This window comes from Nomascus leucogenys, chromosome 23 (genome assembly GCF_006542625.1).
Source record: "Nomascus leucogenys isolate Asia chromosome 23, Asia_NLE_v1, whole genome shotgun sequence".
NCBI classification, from domain to species: domain Eukaryota; kingdom Metazoa; phylum Chordata; class Mammalia; order Primates; family Hylobatidae; genus Nomascus; species Nomascus leucogenys.
The window spans coordinates 24314547-24339633 of NC_044403.1; the positions used below are offsets into that span (position 1 = coordinate 24314547).

General features: G+C 44.4%; 1 protein-coding gene across 5 annotated transcripts in view; it reads right to left on the reverse strand.

Annotated features, from left to right (window-relative positions):
• Positions 1-24308, reverse strand: part of PHC1 (polyhomeotic homolog 1) — a 28039-nt gene extending 3731 nt beyond the window's left edge. Inside the window, exons 1-14 of one of the 5 annotated variants that reach the window (XM_030804411.1) lie at positions 24298-24308; positions 22170-22178; positions 20459-20616; positions 18377-18487; positions 17162-17242; positions 16475-16624; positions 15434-15589; positions 7034-7526; positions 4630-5417; positions 3961-4108; positions 3482-3693; positions 2717-2831; positions 688-796; positions 326-476 (exon numbers count right to left, since the gene is read on the reverse strand). In XM_030804411.1, the coding sequence (XP_030660271.1) occupies positions 326-476; positions 688-796; positions 2717-2831; positions 3482-3693; positions 3961-4108; positions 4630-5417; positions 7034-7526; positions 15434-15589; positions 16475-16624; positions 17162-17242; positions 18377-18487; positions 20459-20616; positions 22170-22173 (2676 nt within the window). In that variant the 5' untranslated portion in view covers positions 22174-22178; positions 24298-24308. The other 4 variants (XM_012502437.2, XM_030804413.1, XM_030804414.1 and 1 more) reach the window with 4 other exon arrangements.
• Positions 24309-25087: the final 779 nt, after the last annotated feature.

Consider the following 25087-nt stretch of genomic DNA (forward strand, 5'->3'; position numbering starts at 1 on the left):
TTTATTTGCAAATTCCCAAAATCTACTCTCAAAGTCTTTCAAATAGAAACTGTATCACTTCCTTGATTCTCCCCATGACCTAACAATTGATCTAGATTTTCTCTACTCAAGTACAGTGTAAGGATTAATGGATACATGAACCAGTAGTTAGGTAAGAGGTCCAGAGACAAAGGGGGTCAGGATCTCTTGGAATTTGGAGTAATGCAATCAATGGGAAACCAGAGTTCTCATCTCACACCCTCTTACCTGGGCAAATAAATTGCCCTGCAGGGAAAGAAAAAAAGACCCAGTTTAAAGGCATCTGGCTCTGCAACAAGCAGCTCACCCGGTGGCACTTGCCCTGAATCTTGGCACGGGCAATGTCAGAGGAGCTGCGGCGGGGTCCACGCCTGCGAACGCGAGCATAGTTGGCTTCTTGAAACTCTTTCATTTTTTTCCTCTTCAGCCGGAACTGATGGCTACAGCTCACATTGTACCTACAGGACAGGGCATATATAGGATGTCAATAGTGCCACAGAAGACTACCCTGCTCTAAATGTGAATTACTGCTTATGAGCTGATTTGGGGAAGGGAATAAAAGCAAGGAGGGAGACATAAAATATCAACTATGAGACGATCCTGGGGAAGGGGTGTAACATTAGATGGAGATATCAGTGCTGAGGGCAAGGAGGAGGGTGCCCAGAGTACCTCTTAGCGCAAGTCATGGAGCAGAACCTCTTAGAGCCACGAAACTGCTCTGCGGGGGCGTACTTCCCACAGTACTCGCACTTCAGGAGATTCGCCTTCTTATCTAACTCTAAAAAACAAGGCATTGCTGGACAGTCACCATGGGTTTCTGCTGCCCCTCAGGCAATCATTAGGCTCAGAGCTGGATTCTAAAATTATTCTCAGGGTTTACCCCCAAACACCTACACAACCTAGTTGAGAATCCCTGAAACACAAAGTTCGAAACCTAAAATCATGAAGACTTGTCCCTTGAGAACTTTATGACATCTTCCTAACCTTAAGCCAAACTCTTTCCATTTTAGATGTCTTACTAATTTTATCCTAATTCATACTCTTAGATTTCAGATATGATTCAATTTCTGAGGAGAGAGGAACTACTAATGCCTAGAAAGATATAAGATCCTTCTACCACAAAGATTTCCAAAAGCAGGGGGAAAATGTAAATAAGAGTCCTTAAGATAGATTATAAAATCTAGAATAAGGAGAACTGGAAATTAAAGATATAAATGTCCTATTTTCGATCATCTTTTGAAAAAAAAAATTTTTTTGAGACAGTCTCACTCTGTCACCCGGGCTGGAGTGCCGTGGTGCTATCTTGGATTGCTGCAAACTCCACCTCCCGGGCTCAAGTGATCCTCCCACTTTGGCCTCCCAAGTAGCTGGGACTACAGGCATGCGCCACAATGCCCAGTTAATTTTTATATTTTTTTGTAGAGACAAGGTTTCACTATGTTGCTCAGCCTTGTCTCAAACTCCTGAGCTCAAGAAATCCACCGGCCTTGGCCTCCCAAAGTGCTGGAATTATAGGCGAGAGTCATCACACTCAGCCAAAAAATACATCTATAGATTAAAGACTAATTCAAGGGCCAGGCGTGGTGGCTCATGCCTGTAATCCTAGCACTTTGGGAGGCCAAGGCGGGCGAATCACCTGAGGTCGGGAGTTGGTGACTACTAGCCTGACCAACATGCAGAAACCCCGTCTCTACTAAAAATACAAAAATTAGCTGGGCGTGGTGGCACAAGCCTGTAATCCCAGTTACTCAGGAGGCTGAGGCAGGAGAATCACTTGAACCCAGGAGGCGCTGGTTGCAGTGAACCAAGATCGCACCATTGTACTCCAGCCTGGGCAACAAGAGCGAAACTCCGTCTTAAAAAAAGTAATAATAGGCCGGGCGCGGTGGCTCACGCTTGTAATCCCAGCACTTTGGGAGGCCAAGGCGGGCGGATCACGAGGTCAGGAGATCGAGACCACGGTGAAACCCCGTCTCTACTAAAAAATACAAAAAAAAAATTAGCCGGGCATGGTGGCGGGCGCCTGTAGTCCCAGCTACTCGGAGAGGCTGAGGCAGGAGAATGGCGTGAACCCGGGAGGCGGAGCTTGCAGTGAGCCGAGATTGCGCCACTGCACTCCAGCCTGGGCGACAGAGCGAGACTCCGTCTCAAAAAAAAAAAAAGTAATAATAATTCAAAAGGTTACTTTGGCTGGATAAATTCCCCTCACCTTATATAACTCCTTTTCCACGATTCTACATACTCTGATATATAATATGGTTTCTATATGTAGATGGACTTCATTTTATTCCTACTTTTTTTTTTTTGAGACAGAGTCTTGCTCTGTCGCCCAGGCTGGAGTGCAGCGGCATGATCTCAGCTCACTTGACTGCAACCTCCGCCTCCCAGGTTCAAGTGGTTCTCCCGCCTCAGCCTCCCGAGTAGCTGGGACTATAGAAGCACGCTGCCACACCAGGCTAATTTTTGTATTTGTAGTAGAGACAGGGTTTCACTATGTTGGCCAGACTGCTCTCAAACTCCTGACCTCAGGTGATGTGCCTGCCTTGGCCTCCCAAAGTGTTGGGATTACAGGCATGAGCCACCGTGCCAGGCCTCATTTCTACTTTAAATAAATAGGTAACTACTATTTTACACTGAGTCCTCAAACACATCTCCACGAGTCTCCTTCCCCCAAGTGGGTGTCTAAATAAATGCTCACCGGCAGATGGGCTGTCCACTCCCAAAGGGCCACCTGACTGATTCTCAGTCAGCCCTGTCGGAAGGCCAGTCTGTAGTGGCTTCTCAGACTCCTTCAGTAACTGAGAACAACCCACCTGTCCCAGAAAACATTGGGAGTTAAGTTAGCCTGATCCACTTCTGCTTCTCTATAGCTTTCCCCAACATTTCCCAATCAATATTATGTCTTTGCTTGGATCTCTGAGTTAATGACCAAGTCTGGTTCAGAGAGAATCACTTTCAATATGGTAATCAAGAGTAGTAACTGGTCTCTATACAATGTTTGAAAGTGAGGAAAAAAAAAAAGTAGTAACTGGCTTTTTTTTTTGCAGATAAGCCATTGGAGAACAGGTTCCTACGCTGGCTCCCTATTATGTCCTTTTCCTTCCTGTGGTGCTGAGAATGCACCAAGGAGTCAAGACACCTCAGCTCTAGTCCTGGTTCTGCAAACCCTAGGAAAGCTCCTTAACTTCACTACTATAATTTTATTCATTATAAAACAAATTAGTTTATCTAACTAAACATTACAGTTTTAAAGGTTACATTCTTCCTTTTTTGCTCCCCTTCCTAACATTTTCATTTTATGGTCCACACACTCCTTTTCCTTTCCTTCTTTATAACTAAATAGCATAATTGAACCATTCTTTAATTAAATAGTTCTGTGCCTTTTACTTTTACTGGAGTTTGAAAAGACAACAATCAGACCAAGTCCCCACTTCAAAGTCCCACCTTATGGCCCTGCCCTCACCGGGAAAGGTTCTGCTCCTTCCTGGATAACAAAGCCTTCAATGATGTGGGTGAGGATCTGGGGCTTCACGATGGCCTGTGGGGGTTTTGAGTCACCCATTTGTCTAGACACCATGGCTAGTGTAGGAGGCGGTACTGATGGGGCGGGGGTCAAGGCTACTAGTTCACTGCTTGGGGTATTAGCATTCACATTAGCCACCGATTCAGCTTTTTCTGGAAAACAAACACAGATTAAGCAACAGACATGAGATGACATATTGATCCATCTATTAGCTGAGCGAGCATGAGGCAGCATGATCTTCCATAATAATCTATGTTCACCCTTGACAATTCACCCTGGATTCCCTGTTTTTCGATCTATTCATTTGTTCACCAACTTCTGGCCCATTTTCTACTCAACCAGATTTATCTTTTAGCTGACTCTGAACATTTCTCTACTCTGTGTGCACTCCAACAGCATTTTAGAAGTCAGTTACTCACCTCCAAGACTGCTCTTCTCGTCCATGACTTTTGGGCTCTCTGCTACTGGAGATGCCTTGGCAGGAAGCATTGAACCCAATGTGGAGACATCATCTCTCTCCTCCTCAGAGTCAGCCTTGCGTTTGACAGCCAGTGTCTGGGGTTTACCCTATACCGTAAAGAATAGGAAAGAAACAAAGATGTACAAATGAAGGATAATAAGGAACCACAATTATTACCATACTTTCAAATAAAATTTTCTTAGTTCCAGATTTCCCAATTTATCTACTTCCCATGGTACACTAAAATTCCTGGTCATTCCTAATTACTTTACATCAGGACAAAAGAAAATGCAACATGATTTAGTCCTGACCTAGGTCTTGAGACCCTGTATTCATGTAGACCAACCAAGAACTGTTGTTTTTTCAAAGACTGATTTGGTTAAGGCTATCTTGATCTAACTTATTACATACCCAAAAACCCAGAATAGTATCAGCAACAAATTTAGGAGTATAAAGTTCAGATATTATATACATTAATGTGTCACTCTCTTACAGAAGAAGCAGATAAATACCAATTATTAACCCTCTTAACTCTTTATTCCCCTATTTAATTAAGCTCTATTTCCACTCTGCCCCAGGTCCACTCTCATGCATAATAGCGCCCTCAAAACCATGAGACATCACTCACCGGCAAGTGCACAGACTGCATATAGAAGGCAGCAGGGACCTGGGCTACAACAGGTGAGGAGGTGGTAGCCCCACCCTTTACCACATGTGCTGTCCCCTGCACAGGAGCAAGGGTCATCCCAGGGGCCAATGTGGGAGGGCACTCCTGCAGTGCACCAGGAGCCTGGGATGAAGGTGGCGAGGAGGCCAAATGGGCCTGACCAGACTGCACTGTACCTGGCATCCCCCGGGAAGTAGGTACAGCAGCTGCCAGCTGTGCCAACCCCAAAGCCTGTGCCTGGGCTGTACCTGGCTGTCGAGTGCCTACAACTTGCACAGGGATATGGGGTGGTGGTTGCTGGGTAGCTGACATCTTAGCAGCCCCTAACTGAGGTGGCTTGATAGGTGCTACAGGTGGTTTGGATTGGATGGGAATTGGTGGCTTAGGGGCTGCATCAGGTGGAACAGACAAGGGTGAAGACTGAAGCATGGGCTGAACAACCAGGGTTTGGGCTTGCTGCTGGGACTGGGAAGGTGGGACCTGCTGAGTAGGTGGGACCTGTGGTGGCTGAGGGGCAGTGAGGGTGGTGGCTTGCGGCTGCTGCTGCTGTTGCTGTTGCTGTTGTTGCTGCTGCTGCTGCTGCGCCAACTGGAGGTGTGTAGCTGTGTGAAGGAGCTGGGACTGCCGGTGCTGGAACTGCTGCTGGTGGTGGATGGCAATCTGCTGCTGGATCACCACCTGTTTCTGCTGGAGGTGGATCTGTTGCTGTTGCTGAATCAGTGAATGGGGCTGGATCTGTGTGTAGGTGGCTGTAGGAACAATCCCAGAATAGAACAAAGAGAAAAAAGGGCAGAGAAAAATAATCATTGTAAATTAAAAGTAAATTCATTTTTCCAAGGTATACCTAGTTTTGGAATTATGCAGTGAAAAGAAATCTAGTCAGTATGAAACTTGGACATCACTTCATCCATACTCTTTCCACTGAATCAGACATTACCAACTACCACTAGTCTTAAAGATCTCAGAGAAAGAACTCCCTAGCTCAGTCATTTCAGATCCTCAGTAATTTCTTGTGTCTCTTATCTTTGCCATACTTAAATATTGTATTCTTTTACTCTGTACTCAGCAAAGAAGAATGGTTAGCCCCTCCTCCATTGGACTTGGAGTTTCTCAAAGGCTGAATCCATGTTTTATTCATTTTCACATCCCTAAAACACAGCCCAGGGCCTGACACTGCAGAAGCACTTAATATTCACTGAAAGAATAGATACCCACAGAGTTAAAGATACCAACATCTTGCCACAAATGACTTGGATTTTACAAATCATCAGCTTAGATCACCATCTAAGTCTTAACAGTCAGCACCTGTCAGCTCTGACCTAACTCAGTTTCCTCCACTGTAAACTGGGATTGACAAACTCTGCTTCTCCATATTGTACCAGATTGTCCAGAGATCAAAGCATGTGATGATAAAGCACTTTAGAAATACAACTGCTAGAGTATATAAATACCAAGTATAGTAATAACTAACTCTTAATTTTTTTGTGAGTAAATTATCTAAATATATCAACAACTAAGGTGCTAGAAACAAAAAAAGGCAAAAATCAACATGACCAAATAAGATACACACATCTAACTACATCTTACCCGCAGTCTGAAAGCAAGTATAAACTATCAGAGTCTTGCCCTGTCACCCAGGCTGGAGTGCAGTGGTGTGATCCCAGCTCACTGCAACCTCTGCCAACCGGGTTCAAGCTACTCTCCTGCTTCAGCCTCCCGAGTAGCTGGGACTACAGGCGTACACCACTACGCCTGGCTAATTTTTGTATTTTTAGTAGAGATGAGGTTTCACCATGATGGCCAGGCTAGGCTCAAACTCTGACCTCAAGTGATCCACCTGCCTCGGCCTTCCAAAGTGCTGGGATTACAGGAGTGAGCCACCGCACCCCACCTCTCCATTAGTCTTAAGTGCTCTAAGGCATTTGTACTGTATCTACTATACACTGGATCAAGTAACCACATTAAACAGTGAGGAGGGATTCATCCCTTATAGTAAATGCTAAGTTACATGAAGACAGGGAATCTGCTTTTCAAAAATGTATCCCCAGTAATTCCTAGAAAACGGTAAGCAATTCAGTAAGGTGTGATGAATGAATAGACAGAGTGATAAAACTCAAGAACTCACAGCCTAAGAAAGCAGACATGGCAGCTTGTAAGCTGACTACTGCCTGGTAAAAACAGGTAAAATCTGTATCTGTCACTTGTCCTCCTGACCCTGAACTAACATGTTCAAGGCTGATATGATTCCCATTCCTTCCACTATTCAAGGACTAACAGAAGTGGGGAAAAAACAAAAAGGCAAAGAAAAAAAGGAAAATTTCACATGAATTCTGAGAGAATAATGACATGAGGAGTGACAATTTACCTGAGCTAATAAGTGTCTGGCTGGGCGCAGGTGTGGCTGTCCGTGTCAGGTTCATGCCCACATTCTGCTGGCCACTCCCATCTGCTTCTGCCTTCTTGGCTGCTGCACTTTCTGCCTCTGTCTGGCTGCCCTGGCTCACAGTCACTGTTTGGGCTGCAGGCAAGGGCTGTACCACTCCTGTGCCCTTCCTGGGACAGCTCCCACCACCCATTCCTGAGGAAGGCAACTGACCCAAACCACCATGTGCCTGGCCACCTCCACCTGGACCCATGGACCCTGGGATGCTATTCCCACTGCCTCCACCAGCTTGACTAAGGTTGAGGGACTGGTTTGTGGCCCCAGAGGAAGCCTGTGCCACCGCCAGGGCCTGGCTAGAGGCCTGGGAGAGGCTAGAGACAGGGGAGGCTCCTGGAGGAATGGCCTTCTGAGTGGAGCCTTGCATTTGAGGTCCTTGAGCTGAGGCCTGTTGATTCCTTACTGCCAAGTTCTGCACCTGAAAGATATGAAAAAACAGATTGAGAAAAGGAGGACTGGAGGCATTAAGGTTAAAGATTCAAAAGCAGCCAGGATAGCTGCTGTGTCATATTCCACAGAATACCTCAGCTCATATCTCTGCCTTTACCATATACTTTAAGGCCTTCCTACCTCCTAAGGAGGAACTCTGGAACCATATCTGATTTTTCAGCCACCTTCACTCACTAGCAAGTTTATCATCAAGTGTGGTCTTTTATTCCTTCAAAATATCTCTTCAATTATCCCTTTCCTCGCCATTCAATCATTCAGCACCTCCCAAAAACCTACTATGCTTCAGGTACTACACTGTATACTGGAAATGCAGAGGAAAGACACAGTCTCTGCTCTTAATGATTACTTTCTACTAGAGAAGACAAGAAAATTATCACTTGTGATATAAGAAGATGTATAGATATGCACCCAGTACCATAGGAGTACAGAGAAGGAAGATCAACTAAGACTAGAGAGATCAAGGAAGCACTTCCTAAAACAAGTGATACTGATCTGACACTCAGTAGGTAATGGTGAAGGTGGGGGTTTAAAGATACTGATAGCAGCATTTGCAAGGCCAGAACCAAAAAAGGATTATTATTTAGGCCGGGCGCTATGACTCATGCTGTAATCCCAACACTTTGGGAGGCCAAGACGGACAGACTGCTTGAGTTCAGGAGTTTGAGAACAGCCTGGGCAACACTGCCTCTACAAAAAAAATACAGAAAATTAGCCAGATATGGTGGCAAACACCTGTAGTCCCAGCTACTCAGGAGGCCAAGGTGAAAGGATCACTTGAGCCTGGGAGGCAGAGATTGCAGTGAGCCGAGATCATGCCACTGCACTCCAGCCTGGGTAACAGAGTGAGACCCTGTCTGGGGAAAAAAAAAAAGACATTATTTTTAAATATTATTTAAAAAATGTATAATTTCTAAAAAGACTGTATTTTTAGAAATTATAAATATTTCCTTATGTTTGGGGTGAGTTACAAGGAATGGAAAGAAATGAAGCTAGGAAGGCAGGCTGTGGATAAGGAGGTAGGAAGGTGCTGGGCCAGTAAGGGCCTGGTGTGTTGAAATAAGGAGTCTGAACTTTAGTTTGGGAACAGCAAGTTTATCTGTCTTATTGATTGTTATATTCCTAGCACCTTCATAGTTCTGATACATAGTTAGTACTCCAAAATATGGATAAAGGGAAAGAATGATGTCTGCTTAACTGATTATAGGAAGTCAATAAAGGTTACTAATCAAAATAAACATTCATTTATACACATGTATACATTTCTTTTTTTTTTTTTTTTTTTTCCGAGATGGAGTCTCGCTCTGTCACCCAGGCTGGAGTGCAGTGGCGCAATCTTGGCTCACTGCAAGCTCCGCCTCCCGGGTTCACGCCATTCTCCTGCCTCAGCCTCTCCGAGTAGCTGGGACTACAGGCGCCCGCCACCACGCCCGGCTACTTTTTTGTATTTTTAGTAGAGACGGGGTTTCACCGTGGTCTCGATCTCTTGACCTCGTGATCCGCCCGCCTCGGCCTCCCAAAGTGCTGGGATTACAAGCGTGAGCCACCGCGCCCGGCCTCATTTATACACTTCTGATTGAAGTATAAATCAATACACTTCCTATTTTAGAAAATATTTGTTATCATATCTAAAAGTTGAACATTCACACATCCTCTAACCCAGGAATTCCACAAGAGAAACTCTTGCCATGTACCACAGGAGGCATGTATAGGAATGTTCATGGTGGCATTATTCATTAGCAACCACGACCTGGAATCAACCCAAAGGGCCATCTACAGAGGAGAAGATGAATAAACTATAGTATATTCACACAATGGAATAGTATATAGAAACTACAATTAATAAACTACAATGACTGCAACAAAACAAATGGATCGTGACAATGTTATTAAGAAAGCACTCTCCAAAAGTGTACATACAGCATGAGTACCTTATACATTTCAATACAATTAAAATACACATATGGTGTCTGGGGTTTGCTTCAAAATATTCCACAGGCAGAGAAGGGCCTGAATGCATTGGCCATGTGTTGATAATTGTTGAAGCTGGATAGTAAGTACATAGGAATTCATACTTTTTCTGTTTTTGTGTATGTTTAAAATTTTCTATAATAAAAAGGGCATTTTAGAAATATAGAGAGATGCAATAAAACTATATGAAAAAGGACCCAAGGGAAGAATGGACTTAGAAATCAGAAGGCTCATTACTGTGGGTAACGGAAGGCAGCTGATGGAACTGCACACTGCTTATTACATTATTAAAAATCACTGAGTAAATGAATTGTAACAGGTTACGACGAGACCAACAGTGAGAGTGTCATGACCCAAGGATTATAATTTTATCAAATTCTGTGTACCAGAAGTACAATTAAAAAATTAGTAGTAACAACATATATTTTCTTATTTAAAAAAAAGTAGTAAAAGTTTCCTGATAGTAATGTGGAAAAGAACTACAAGTAGGTAAGACTGAAGTCAAGAAGACCATTTAGAAATCTAGTACAATAGGCCGGTGCAGTGGCTCACGCCTATAATCCTAGCACTTTGGGAGACCAAGGTGGGCAGACTGCCTGAGCTCAGGAGTTCCAGACCAGCAGGAGCAACATGGAGAAACCCCGTCTTCTACTAAAAATACAAAACATTAGCTGGGCATAGTGGCACGCGCCTATAATCCAGCTACTCAGGAGGCTGAGGTACAAGAATAGCTTGAACCCAGGATGCAGAAGTTACAGTAAGCCGAGACCACACCACAGCACTCCAGCCTGAGCAACAGAGAGACTCTGTCTCGAAAAAAAAGAAAGAAAGAAAACTAGTACAGTACAGGTTAAAATAACAAAAACCTGAATTCAGGCAGGAGCAGTAAAGAAGAGTTGAGTTGATGGCTTTTGAGAGATATTGACAAGAATCATCAGGATTGGCTGCTACAGCACATAATATTATCTGGCAATCATTAATATACAGTTTTTCCAATCAGCTTCATTTCCATAATGGCTATTTCAAACTTTCCCACTCTCTCCCTGTACCTCAGACTACCTTCTCTTTCTCCTCCTACTCTTCACCTCTTCGGAGAAAACAAAAACCATTATATGAGCGTTACTTCATCAGTTCCACCACATCTATACATTTATCTGCATACACACCCATCATTTCCCCCTTCTCTCCTCCTTCCTATCAAAAGGCAATCGGTCCTTCTCTGCACTCTATATTCTGCCTCCTCCTGCCATCTCAAGAAGCATATAATATCCACTGTCTCCTCTTCCACTTCTCCTTCTCCACTGGCTCCCTCATCACCATGTATGAACTGCACATTCCCCTCCCCAGTTCCACCTTCCTTTCCTGGTGCTGCTAAACTCTTAATAGCTGTTTACAGTCACTGTATTCATTCCCACCAGCCATTCACACCCCTCAAACTCATACTACTTTGGATTCACCACCCCCCAAACTCAACTGAAACAACTCTCCCTTCCTGTTAATAAAACCATCTTTCTTTCTCTCTCTACATTAGAAAGAGATGCCCCCTGCCCACGAACGCGCGCATGCACACACGCACATCTTGTAACATTTGGTTCCCTTGCCTTCGTGACACTACAGTCCAGATTTTCCTATCTGCTGCTCTTTCCCATTCCCCTCTGTCGGCCCATTAACCTCTATCGACCTTGAACTGCTTTCATCCTACCTCAGGGCCCCATATTAAACGTTCCTCTCCTCAACCTGTACTATCTCCCCAAACACTTTTTTTTTTTAAGATGGAGTTTCGCCCTTGTTGCCCAGGCTGGAGTACAATGGCGCGATCTCGGCTCACTGCAACCTCCGCCTCCCAGGTTCAAGTGATTCTCCTGCCTCAGCCTCCCAAGTAACTGGGATTACAGGGATGCGCCACCACGCCCGGCTAATGTTTGTTATTTTTAGTAGAGACGGGGTTTCACCATGTTGATCAGGCTGGATGGTCTCAAACTCCTGACCTCGGGTGATCCACCCGCCTCAGTCTCCCAAAGTGCTGGGATTATAGGCGTGAGCCACAGCACCGGCCTTTTTTTTTAAGATGGAGTCTCCTCTGTTGACCAGGCTGGAGTGCAGTGGCGCAATCTTGGCTCACGGCAACCTCCACCTCCCAGATTCAAGTGATTCTCCTGCCTCAGCCTCCCAAGTAACTGGGGCTATGGACATGCACCACCACACCCAGCTAATTTTTTTTGTATGTTTAGTAGAGACGGAGTTTGACTATGTTGCCCAGGTTGGTCTCAAACTCCTGATCTCAGGTGATCTGCCCACCTTGGCCTCCCAAAGTGCTGGGATTATAGGCATGAGCCACTGCGCCCGGGCTCCCCAGGCAATTTTAAACACTGAGGAGAGTAAACTAATTTAGTAGATGGGGGACTTCAATTATCATCTATATGCCTACTACTCTCAAATGTTTATCTCCAACCCAGACCTCTCCTCTGAGCTCAAGAACCACATAATCAAACTGCAGTCTCAGTATCTCCTCATGGATGGCTCACACACACTTCTAATTAGGTCTGCATGTCCAAAACTGAACGTCACTCTAAATACACTTCCACATTCTTCGTCTCATGAACAGCACCACCAGCCACCCCACAGATTTCATATCTGGCATCTCCTTTAATTCCCCCATCTACTAAATTAGTTCACCCTCTTCAATGATTCTTCTAAGTTATCCTCAAATCTATGCATTTCTGTCCATCTCCATTGCTACCCCCCAATACAAACATCATCTTTCCCTTAAACTGTTAGAACAGTTATTCTCCCTACAGTCACACTCAGACCATATCCGTTTAGTCTCCAAAGAGGAAATCAACATGGTATTTAAAAAGCAAAACAAAACAAAAATACATCCAAATCTCTCTATGACACTTCCATATTTAAAATCCTTCTATAGCTTTCAATTGCTTTTTATAAAAAGCCCAAAATCCTAAACACAGCCCCCAAGGCCCTGCAAGATAAGGTTCCTCCTACCCGTCTAGCCCCACTTTGCCAAACTCCAAGAATACAAGACTTTTAATTCCTCAAACAAATCAAGTTCCTGCCCTCCTCAGGACCTTTGGACACACTGTTCTCCTGCTTCCAACACTCTCCTTCCACATCCTTATCTGGCTAACTTCTACACACCCCAAGTTAAATGTCACCTCCTTGACTTTTACACCCCATGCCAAAGCTAAATTAGATCCCTTTCTAAATTCTCAGAACACTCGGTACTTTCTCAATTATTTCTCCATTCAGGTGACTATCAGTTTAATGTCTGGTGTTTCAATGGTCTGTGAGCTCCATAAATGCAGTGATCATGACTTTCTTGGGCATCCAAGGCTACGGAATGTTTGATATATTAATAACAGTAGTTTCTCCTAAACACTCACTACGTCCAGGCACTCCTCAAGCAGTCAAACGCAGCAACTCATTTAGTCCTCACAACACATCCTGAGGTAGGTATATTACAATACCTATTTTACAGATGAAAAAAACAATAACAGAAAGATGTCAGGTCATTTGCACAGGGTCACACAGTAAGTGGTGGAGCTGCAATCTGACCCATCAGATGCGTATTTTTAACTACTGCCCTCTGTTCCTCCACATATTGACAATCAAATATCTGATGAATGAATGAGTGGATAAATCAAAGAACTGGATATGGAAATGGAACCAACCTCACTCGTGGCTCCCACTGCTATCACCATAGGCTAAAACAAAGACTTGCCTTACAGCTAGATGACCCCAAGAGTTTCTTAGCAAGTTCCCTAACTTCTCTTCTCCAGGAACTGTTAGAATGGTTATTCTCCCTATAGTTCTTCCTAAGTACTTTCCTCATCCTGTTAATCTGCTGTTCAATAGCCAGCAACGATCCCTGTGACCTATGAAGTTAACTACAACCTCCTTTACTTGGCTTTTACGCTCCACCCTAGCAATGACCTCTTCTATCATCAGGCCTGTTGATTCTATTTTATTTATCCCCTCATCTCCAACGCCCACCACACATACTTATATTTAAATATATGACTATACTCTTACACTTGCTGTTCTTTCTCTAGTTTTCTTCTCACTCCAAATCAAATCCACTCATCCAAGCCTCTGCTCAAGTATCCCAATAAGGCATTGCACAAAGTAATGTAACCAATTCTTTTCCAAACTCATGTGTCACTCAAAGTTAGCACCATTTAGTTTAGCACTTTCTTTTTGTTTTTGAGACAGAGTCTCACTCTGTCTCCCAGGCTGGAGTGCAGTGGCACGATCTCAGCTCACTGCAACCTCCGCCTCCCAGATTCAAGCAATTCTCCTGTCTCAACCTCCCAAGTAGCTGGAACTACAGGCGCACACCACCACGCATGGCTAATTTTTGTATTTTTAGTAGAGATAGGGTTTCACCATATTGGTCAGGCTGGTCTTGAACTCCTGACCTCAGGTGATCCACCCTCCTCAGCCTCCCAAAGTGCTGAGATTACAAGAGTGAGCCACCATGCCCAGCCTAGTTTAGCACTTTCATTGTCTAAGCTCTTTGAAGACCTGACTCACATTTCTTTTTTAATCCTGCAAAATTGCTAATACAATTGTTCCTTGGTATCCACAGGGGATTAGTTCCAGGCTCATGGACATCAAAATCTGAGGACATTCAAGTCCCTTTTATAAAACAGAGCAGTGTTTGCATATCATCTGTGCACATAGCACATCTTCCCATATACTTTAAATCACCTCTATTACTTATAATATCTAATACAACATAAGTACTATGTAAATGGTTACACTATGCTGTAATTTTGTATTATTTTTGGTTCGTGTATTGTTATTTTTAATTGTTTTTTTGCCCAAATGTTTTCTTTTTTTTTTTTTGAGACGGAGTCTCGCTCTGTCACCCAGGCTGGAGTGCAGTGGCGTGATCTCGGCTTACTGCAAGCTCCACCTCCCGGGTTCATGCCATTCTCGGGCCGCAGCCTCCCAAGTAGCTGGGACTACAAGCGCCTGCCACCACGCCTGGCTAATTTTTTGTATTTTTTTAGTAGAGATGGGGTTTCACCACGTTAGCCAGGATGGTCTCGATCTCCTGACCTCGTGATCCACCTGCCTTGGCCTCCCAAAGTGCTGGGATTACAGGCGTGAGCCACCGCGCCCGGCCTTTCCCAAATATTTTCAATCTGCAGTTGGTTGTATCTGCAGATGTGGAAGCCAGAGATGCAGAACCTGCAGGTATGAAACCCACAAACAGGAAGGGCCAAAAGTATACGAAGGAAGAACTCAACATTTACCAGCTTACTGATAAATAAACTAAAAGGATGAAATAATTATCGTAAGATCCTAGGTTGTGTCCCATCCATAAGAAGCTAAAATTCCAGGCTCAAAAATACATGTATTTTGGGAATAAGTCACGGGAAGTAATGGTGAGGAAGACCTTACTGGGAAAAACAGTGAACAGAAAGAGAAGACTGAAAGTTGAGAACTAGAGTAACTCATAAACAGAAGCAACCAAACATTCCTCCAGTAACTCAGCCAGGTCAGCTTTACATCTAACTAACAGAAGAATTCTCTCAACAATCTCTTCTCTTCTGACAGTACTAGGAGAGAATTAAGACTCTCCGAATAAAACAAACCCACAGAGGACTAGAAGGATGGTGAGGAAATTTACCCTATCTTGAAAATAAGACTTCCCAGATCCACAAGACTATTTTCAGGCAAATCTCCTTGTCTTTCTAACTCAAATTAACTCAAAGGTTATACAGGATTCAAGTTCTATGGTGATTAAGGGAAGGAAAAACAAAACACAAAAAATAAGAATTCTGAAAAGTGTAATGGGGCAGAAGGGTGGACCCAGGTCCGTCCCGTGGTCACTCCCTTCATCCTGCCCAGTGCCCACCCACAGGTAAAGTCATCGCCACTAACCTGATCTGCATCTGCATGAACTCCAGGAGACTGAGCAGATGGCACTTCCTGCTGGACTGCAGCCACTGCCCCATTAGGCATCAGGATGAGTTGGGAGGCTAGAGGCACATTCCGACCCAGGGTTCGGTTTACCTGCAATAGGTTTCCCAGCTGTGGCTGGCAAGGACAGGAAGAGAAAGAGCAAAGAGGACAAGAGGGAAAGAAGAGACAGAAGAGATGGAAAGGAAGGACCACAAGACAAAATAAACAGAAGATATTAAATAGCTGAGCCCTGCCTGTTCCACACCAACCCAGAAGTCTCATATTCTCCACATGTAATGAACCATCCAGAAGAAAACCTAGAATGCATAGAAAACTACAGATTGATGTCAAAGAGTCACACGTCAAAGAAATAGAGAAAATTAGGATTTTAGAACAAGTACTTATATAAAGAAAGTAGGTAGGCTGAGCGATAACACAGAATTTGTATACTTGAGCCACAGGTTTAAAGGTTGACTGTATCTAACACTAATTTAGTCAAATGTTAAGCCAGTATTTTCTAGCATAATATCTCAATTTAATCTATAGGCTACCTGTGAACACAGAACATCACTCCTAGGTTAAGTAAAGTATGGGAAGTAGGTCTCAGCTTCTCTCAAGACATCAGGGTTACCATGGTTTAAAAAAATGGCTTTAGGCTGGGCGCGGTGGTTCACGCCTATAATCCTAGCACTTTGGGAGGCTGAGGCGGGTGGATCACCTGAGGTCAGGAGTTCCAGACCAGCCTGGCCAACATGGTGAAACCCCGTCTCTACTAAAAATACAAAAATTAGCCAGGTATAGTGGTGCATGCCTGTAATCCCAGCTATCTGGGAGGCTGAGGCAGGAGAATCGCTGGAACCCGGGAGGGAGAGGCTGCAGTGAGCCAATATTGTGCCACTGCACTCCAGCCTGGGTGACATAGCGAGATTCTGTCTCAAAAAAAAAAAGCTTTCACTCAAGTCTTTGCCAGGGCCAGACAATTATGCCTCTGGGGCAATGGTGACTGCATCTGTGGCTTACCCGTAGATACATCTGGGCCTGAGACTGGTTGAGGGGTGGGGAGGTGGTGTTCCCCAGTAGCACAGATTGGGTCAAGGTGGTAGCACTGGGAGAGCTCACACTCTGGGATCGGCTGATGAGCTGGGCGGCCGATGTGGTGGCCAGATTGATCTGTGTGGTACAGAAAGGAACCAGGACTAAGGATTTGGGAGAAGTAAAAGGAAATGTACATGACTGACAAATTCAGAGTCACACAGTCAAGAACAGAATATTTCACTTTCATGGAGCCGGGGGAAATGAATAACGTCTTCATATCCAAAACTGTCATCCTGGCTACTTTAGGGTTATTACCGAAGTGAAAAAAAAACCAACAGTCTCTAACCACTAGTGTTAACAGTTGAGAAGACAAAAGATTGAAACAGAACAGATTTTACTCCTCATTGAAGAGTCCAGGGATTAGTCCCTTTCTTTGTTATCTCCTCTTCTTCCCCAGGATTTTCTTTTCTCTCTTCCTTAGACTTCCTCTTTAGAGACTCCAATATAGACTAATGTTGGTTACTTTCCCCTTGTACTACTATTCTCTACTTAAAAGCAGTAACTATCCACTGACGGCTCAATAAACACTCTCAGATCAGCGGCACAAAGTAATTTAACCCAGAGACAAAGACCCAGGTAAAGAAGCCTGTCAGAGGGAGAGGGCGTACTCACCGAGGCCTGGGTGGTGGTAGTCTGCTGCTGTGCAGTGCTGGTGTTTGGGGAGCTGGCCTGCCGACTGGCAGCAATTGTGGCCTGTTAAAGGGGAAGGGAAACAAGAAATAGCAAAGACAGTGAAGGAAAAAGCTCTCAGTCTTCTAGTAATAAATCACAAGCACAAAACATAGAGATTTCATGTTATAAACAGGGAGATTCCACTTTAGGGTAAAGAAAAGTATATTCACTAGTCCAATAATCCTCACATTACGACATATGCTAACCCATTAGCCCCACATAACCCTCCTGGGGCAGAGAGGCAACTTGTCCTCCAGCTCCCACTCTCTTTTAGGTGGAAAAAGATTTTTTTTTTTTTTTTTTTTTGAGAAGGAGTCTCGCTCTTTCACCCAGGCTGGTGTGCAGTGGCATGATCTCGGCTCACTGCAACCTCCGCCTCCCAGGTTTGAGCGATTCTCCTGCCTCAGCCTCCAGAGTAGCTAGGATCACAGGCGCACACCACCACGCCCGGCTAATTTTTGTATTTTTAGTAGAGAGGGAGTTTCACCATATAGGCCAGGCTGGTCTTGAACTCCTGACCTCAAGTGATCCACCTGCCTTGGCCTCCCAAAATGCTAGCATTACAGGCACGAGCCACCACGCCCAGCTAGAAAAAGATCTTTTGGTCAGGTCATATCATGAGTCAGTAAAAGTCTAGTCCAGAGGTATCCAATATAAATGTAATGTGAACCACATATATAATTTTCTACTATGCAAATTTTTTAAAAGTAAAACAGGAAAAGTTAACTTTCATAATTTATTTTATTTAGCCCAATATAAAATAACACTTCACATGTAATTAATATTTTTAAATTACTGACATTTTACCTTTTTTTGTACTAAGTAGTCTAACTCTAAAATCTTATAGGACGTCTCCATTTAGACTAGCCACATTTCAAGCACTCAATAGCGATATGTGGCTAGTGACTACGTTATTCGACAATGCAGGTCTAGAACGCAGCCACTCTACATCTAAAAAGTGATTTTATAGTTCTTACTGCAACCCCAGAAGCTAAGATGCATCCATCCTCCCACAGGAGGACAGGAGGACAGGAGGCGGAGGAGGCTGTCTGCAGCCTGGCTTAGTATAGGATGCTATATGCCCAAAAAATCTCCCCTACCCACCTGTAGTGCCTGTCCCCTCCCTCTCGGGCCAGCTGGCTGCTGACCTCTCACCTGCTGGACGGCAGCCAGGCTATGCAGCTGGGCATTACTGAGCTGCTGCTGGAGCATGAACTGGTGGAAATACTGAGCTGCATTGGGCTGCCGCTGCAGTGCCTGCAGAGCCTGGGAAAAGAGAGGATAAAACATTTAGAATGGACCACTCCTAGCTCCTATTCTATGTAAATCACTGTATTTGTGTGAAAGGGGACCATGGGAAGGACAGAAACCAGAGGAGATGGGAGTTTGGGCTAAATCGTCAATGGCTGATTTTCCTTCATTTTTTTAGAGCAAAGTCAACTTGCTCTGTCACCAGGCTGGAGCACAGTGGTGTGATCACAGTTTACTGTAACCTCAAACTCCTAGGCTCAAACAATCCTCCTGACTGCCTCAGCCTCCCAAGTAGCTAGGACTACAGGTATGCACCACCATGTCCAGCTACTTTTTTTTATTTTTAGAGATGGGGTCTTGCTATGTTACCCAGGCTGGTCTTGAACTCCTGGCCTCAAGAGATCCTTCTGAGCCAGGCGCAGTGGCTCCTGCCTGTAATTCCAGCACTCTGGGAGGCCTAGGAGGGTGGATCACCTGAGGTCAGGAGTTCAAGACCAGCCTGGCCAACATGGTGAAACTCCACCTCTACTAAAAAATACAAAAAATTAGCTGGGCGTGGTGGTGAGCGCCTGTAATCCCAACTACTAGGGAGGCTGAGGCAGGAGAATTGCTTGAACCTGGGAGGCAGAGGTTGCAGTGAGCTGAGATTGTGCCACTGCACTCCAGCCTGGGCAACAAGAGTGAAACTCCATCTCAAAAAAAAAAAGAGATCCTTCTGCCTCAGTTAAGTCTATATAGTCCTTTAAAAACTGGAAAAAACAATTACAGTCGTGCACCACATAACCACTATGTGGTCAATGGCAGACCACACAGACAAGAGCGGTCAGAGCAATAGCCTATACTGTATAACCTAGGTATAGAGTAGGCTATGTAATCTGGGTTTGTGTAAGTGCACTCTATGACAGTCACACAATTACAAAATTGCCCAACAATACATTTCTCAGAACATATTCCTGTCATTAAGTGATGCATGAATGTAATTCTATGGTTTATTCTCCATAGAATGTAAGAAAAGCAAAGCAGTGCAATTTACACAAACTTATTTTTCCAATTGGGAGCTGGAAATACATGCCATAGCAAAGACTAGATTGTATGAAAATAAACAAGATGCTGATTAATGTAAAGAAAATAAGAAAAAAAGCTGGGCATGGTGGCGTGTGCCTATAGTCCCAGCTAGTCAGGAGGATAAGTTAGAACTGGGAGTCTGAGGCAGCAGTGAGCCCTGATGGCACCACTGCACTCCAGCCTGGACAACAGAGCTAGACCTCGTCTCAAAAAAAAAAAAAAAAAAGGGGGAAAATGTAAAAGTATATTTTAGGTATACAGTAAAGGTAATACAGCCCTAATGGGTTGGAAATAATGAAAAAATAAATAGTGGCTTCTAAAAGATTCCTTCAGGTAAAATTTTCAACGAATTCAACTAATTGGCATTTTTACATATCTACAGTAGGCTAATACAGATTTATAAAATGAAAATAGTAGTTTGGTTTTAGTGCTAACAGGACTTTACTGTATTCTTATTCTTTAATAATTAGAATTATTTTTATGATATGTATAGTTATTCTAGTAACCAAACTATTTGCTAAAAGACCTCATTTCCTAACAGAATTAATAAAAACATGGAATTTGCTGTTTGTTTAAAAACAAATCTCTAAAGAGTTCCATGATACTTCTATTACTCAAGGGGATTTACAAGAATGGCCAAAGATTAAAAACCTGGCAATCCAGGATGAAAAAGGGTTAGTTAGAACCTAGCTAGATGGACTGAATGTTGTTTTTAAATCCTTATTTGAAAGACCGGATTTCACTGCTTGCCCAAACATTTGTAAACTCCTAAGATTCTCAGAGCTGGAAGACAGCTTAATCATCATCTAACCCAACTCTCCCCAATTTATTGAAAAAGAACTGAGTACAGTTATTTTCCAGCATCACTGCCTACCACAAGCCAAGACTCACAGACCATGGCCCCTCAGAGCTGAGTCTCACCTGCACTGCTTGTCGTTCGTATAGTGACATTTGAGCTATCTGGGGCCGAGAGCTGCCCCCTGAGCTGGAACTCCCATTGGTGGAGTTGGAGTTCTGCTCGCTCTCAGTCTCCATGATAGTGGTCCAGGGTCCCCAAGGCTGGTGCTCTGACTCAAGACCTAAAGGGAAGCAGTAAAAGGTTAAAATTTATATCTTGATCCCAAGCTGTTATCTCATGTTATTATTCAAGAACACAGGAAATCCATAAGTATCTAAGAATCTTCCTCCTCTTTCATAAGCCATGATTTCTCATCTTAAAACTCCCAAATCTTCAATACACTTGTGCAACCATGTCTTCCCAATACTACCATCTTTTGAAGCTATGCAGTCTCAAAAGAAACAACCTTTACGTATTCCCTCATGGCTGTCATTCAATAAAATGGCCAGAATATGCGATGGCACCTTACAATACCAAAGCTACCTTACATTCCCATAGCATTTTTTAACAGTTTAAAATCTTTCCACTTAAAAGTTTTGGTTATCTCATTTTTGTGTCCATCTGCATTGTTATCATCCAAATGAGTCACCATATACTGGCCTCCTTTCACTGGGCTAGGCACTTCACCTATATACTCTCTCTCACAGCAGTGCTGTAAAGTAAACACTGTTATCCTCATTTTACAATTTGAGAAATAAGGTTTTCTGAGGTTAAAGAAGTTGCTCTAGTAAGTATCAAGTCTTTAGACTAACACATGCTTCTTCAAACCAAACTGTAATTAAGGCAGTGTCATTCACTATGATAGTGAGTACTGTTATCCTCATTTTATGGAGGAGGACCTTAAGATACAGACACACTTAGTGGGTCATGGAAGGTCATAAAACTAGGAAGCAGAAGAGCTCACCTACAGCCCACACAGCCCAAATAGCTGCCTGGTTCCAGCTCAGGCTACTAATAACACCTCAGGCATGTCGCTTTCCCTCCTTATACCTGTTCCTCACTGCAAAGAAGACTTCATACTGAATGTAATATATCATTTTAAGAAATGACTCCGGGGTATGAAACATAGAAATACACACAATGAAAATCTTCAAGAAAGTAAGATGCAACTTTATAGTCTACTAACATGTCGGAATTTACCCACTGGGGACTACACTTACATTTGCAAAAAGACACATATGAAAACATTGCTAAGAACCAAGCAAAGAGACAGGAGATGAGAAGGAATATTCTTCCAAAGCAGCACTAAATGACAATAAGGTTTTTACTCATTCTTTTTTTTTGTTTTTCTTTTTTGTTAAGCTACACACTATTTTCTCTACTTCTGAGGCACTGGGCCACTAGAAGTATCAGGTCACCAAAATATTATTTGGCTTAGGAATATAAACATCAAACCAGAATTTCTGCTAAGCGTTGTCAACAGTTTCATTAGGGTGAATGGATTGGTCATAGGGATTGCATCCAAAACAAACAAGCAAAGTAAATAAAATCAAACCGCTTGGCCTTAGCAATAAAGCTGAGGATATTTCTTATTATCTCATTCCCAGTATCATCCGATCACACCATTATCCCCCCCCCAAATCTTTAGTTTCATTTAGGACTAGCAAATGTCACTGCAAACATGTATATTACCCAAAAAGTACATAGGAAAAATCATATCGGCTTCAGCTTCAACTAGTCTACCTTCTCCCCACATCTTTTGCCAAAATATCAAAGCACTAAACAGATACAGACCCATGAATCCTCATTATCAGCATGTGAAGAAAAAAAGTGGGTAAGGATTAGAGGCAGCACGGCACAGTTTTATAGATTACTGGATTTAGTTCACTGGACTCAAGAGACATGAGACCCCTTTGCTAAGTATAGAGACTATAATTCCTACATTCACATGTGAAAATACTCACAAAATGTATGACCCCTCGTCTCCCCAAAACTGAATTCTTATTAATAATGTTTTCTGGATTGTGAACTAGAAATAAAAATGTAAAGGGACCAACTTAAAGGCTCAATAAAATCAAGGGAAATTGCCACCAAAACCAGGATTCCTGGATCCCGGGCACATAAATGTATTAATTTGTAATCAACATTATGACTACAAGATTAAATATGAAAAATGGAGACAACAAACAGTTTGGGAAGCACCAGGAATCAAAATTTTCAAAATTAAACTGGAAGAGAGTGAAAAGCTCATCCACAGATGTCCCCAGAGTAGCTAAGCCACGGTCATCTTAAAAGGTAGCATGTGGGTATACATGGGGTTGGGTAGGCGCACAGACCTACCGAAGGGAGCTAGAATGGGACATTGAGGTGGACTTAGTATTGAGCCGAGAGTTGGAGAAAGTCAATATCCCTAAGCACGAAACTCTTATCATGTAGAAAGGATGGGACATAGGAAGGGGGACGGGAGAAGGGGGTGGTTCAGGGAAGACTGTGCCAAAGATACGGTAATAATCAAGAGAACAGGGAGAGTAGACGCCCAAGGGTCCTCGTTCTATATAGAACCTTGATGAAAATGATGTTTCAAAGAGAAATCGAATACACTGGGGGAAGGGGGTGGATCTAGTGGTGCGCCCGGAATGAACTGACCCAAGTGAGCTGGGACATGTGCATACAGAGAGCAGGGAGACAGGCAGAAGTCAAGGAACTAGAGGCTGAGGAACCCAGCGGACCACGAAAGCAGGGAGATAACTAGACAGCATGCTCGGCTGGAAGGACCAAAGTCAGAGAAGGGAAGATGAATAAGAAAATGAACAGTCAGCGGCAGCTAGGGTGACGGACAGACAGCATGAAGCGCAGCAGAATGAATAGCCAGAAGACTCGGACAGGCAGAGCCGAAGGACCGCAGAGCTCAGCGCCGGAGGTAGGCAGGGAAAGCAACTGGGGGAGGTACCTGGGGCGTCACACAGATGGAGGTGGCTGAGGAAACATCCCCGCGCAGCCAAGCCCCCAGAGGTCCTGCCCCTCCCCGGCCCTCCGTCGCCCGGTTACCTTCTCGCCTGGCTCTGCACCCAAGTCCTCCCCGGGGGCGTCCACCTCACGTGCCGGGGTCCCCAGTCGCCAGGCTGGGCTGGGGGCTCGCTCGGCCTCCGCGGCGGGCTCCCCTCGCCTCCTCCCCTTCCTGGAGGGGCGGGGGCGCCGAGGGCGGGGTGGGAGGTGCCCGGCGCGGCCGCGGCTCCCCGCCCCTCCCGCCGCTCCGGGTGCGGGCCCGGCCGCGGCTCAGCCAGGCCTCCGGGGCTCGCTCCGGGCCTGTCACTTCCTGCCCGGCCGAGAAGGTGGGGGCCGCAGGCCGGGGGCTGCGGGCCGGGCTGGAGGAGGGGGCTGCGGGGAGGTGCTTCCGGGGCAGCCGGACCCCTCCCCCGTCCCTCCGCCTCCCCTCGGCGCCCTCCGCCCCCTCCCTCCCGCGCGTCCCTCGTTTCCTGCCGGCGCCCGTTGCCATGGCGACGCAGCTCCCGGGCCTCTGCGCTCCAGGCCCCGGGGTTTTTTCCTCTCTCGCTCTCTTTCTCCTCTTTTTTACCCCCTTCTTTCTCTCCGAGTTCTGCTCGCCGGTTGGAAGGACGAAACTAAGAAAGTGCTGGCCTCTAGTGGGGAACGCACCTCTCGGAGACGAGAGGGAGATGGGAGAAGGGAGGGAAGTGACGTGAGACGGGGAGAAAGAAGGTATTTTCTGGAGCTGCTGGGAATAAGGGGTAGAAAGAAAGGATCAAAGGGACCAACAGACAGAGAGGGAGAAAGAGCAAAGCAACGACCCCTAGAGAAACGATAGACTGGGAAAGGAAATGAAGCAAAGGAAAGGAGAGAAAAGGCGAGAAAAACTTTGAGAATGAGAGAAAGGAGAGAGAAGGTTGATTGTTTAATCCCTCACCTCAACTCCAAGAAGGCGGGAAAGAATGCTGCAGAAACAGCTAACCCATTAGGAGTTGACTTCATTTTCAAAGCAGCAACCTAATATAACTTCCTTTGGATAGCATTTAAGTTTGTCATTTCGAGGATTTATGTGTGCTTCGATTTCAATATGTATATGAGTTCGAATGACAAAAACGGGAAAAGGCCAGAGTATAAAGAGATGTAGAACAATGGGGCTGTTTCTGGGAACACTAAACATTTGATAGGGGAGCCTTTGTCGTCGTATTTATGATATCAACTTACCGGTTTTTAATTATTCTCTCATCGTTCAGTAAATATTTACATTCAGTAAATATTTATAGAGCGCCTACTATGTGCTAAACCGTGGAAGCTTGGATTGCATCAGTGCACGAAACAAAGATAACTGCCTTACTGCCTTCATTAACCTTTACAGAAGGGTCTGGGGGATGCCTCGTGTATTAACAACTGGGATTGATGCCTTTTCTCTTGCTCTCACAGTCTTTTCCTAACCTCTATCCTAAGCAGTTATTTTGTCTGTCAATCCACTCTTCTTTCTCTCCTTTAAAAGCCCATGCATGGTTTGTTTATAGAGAAAAAAACAGAAGTGTTATCTTTGCTTATAAATTATATCCATTTAGATTTTGCTTTGAGAGAGGAGTATTTGGACTCCAAGCTCTTAATTTGTGGCAGCCAGATTAAAATCGGAGAACAATCTCTGCCAGGCTTCTAGGAACTAGTCAGACAGGTATGTGAGGGAAGAAACCGGAGGGCAGCCAAAGGACTGGAAA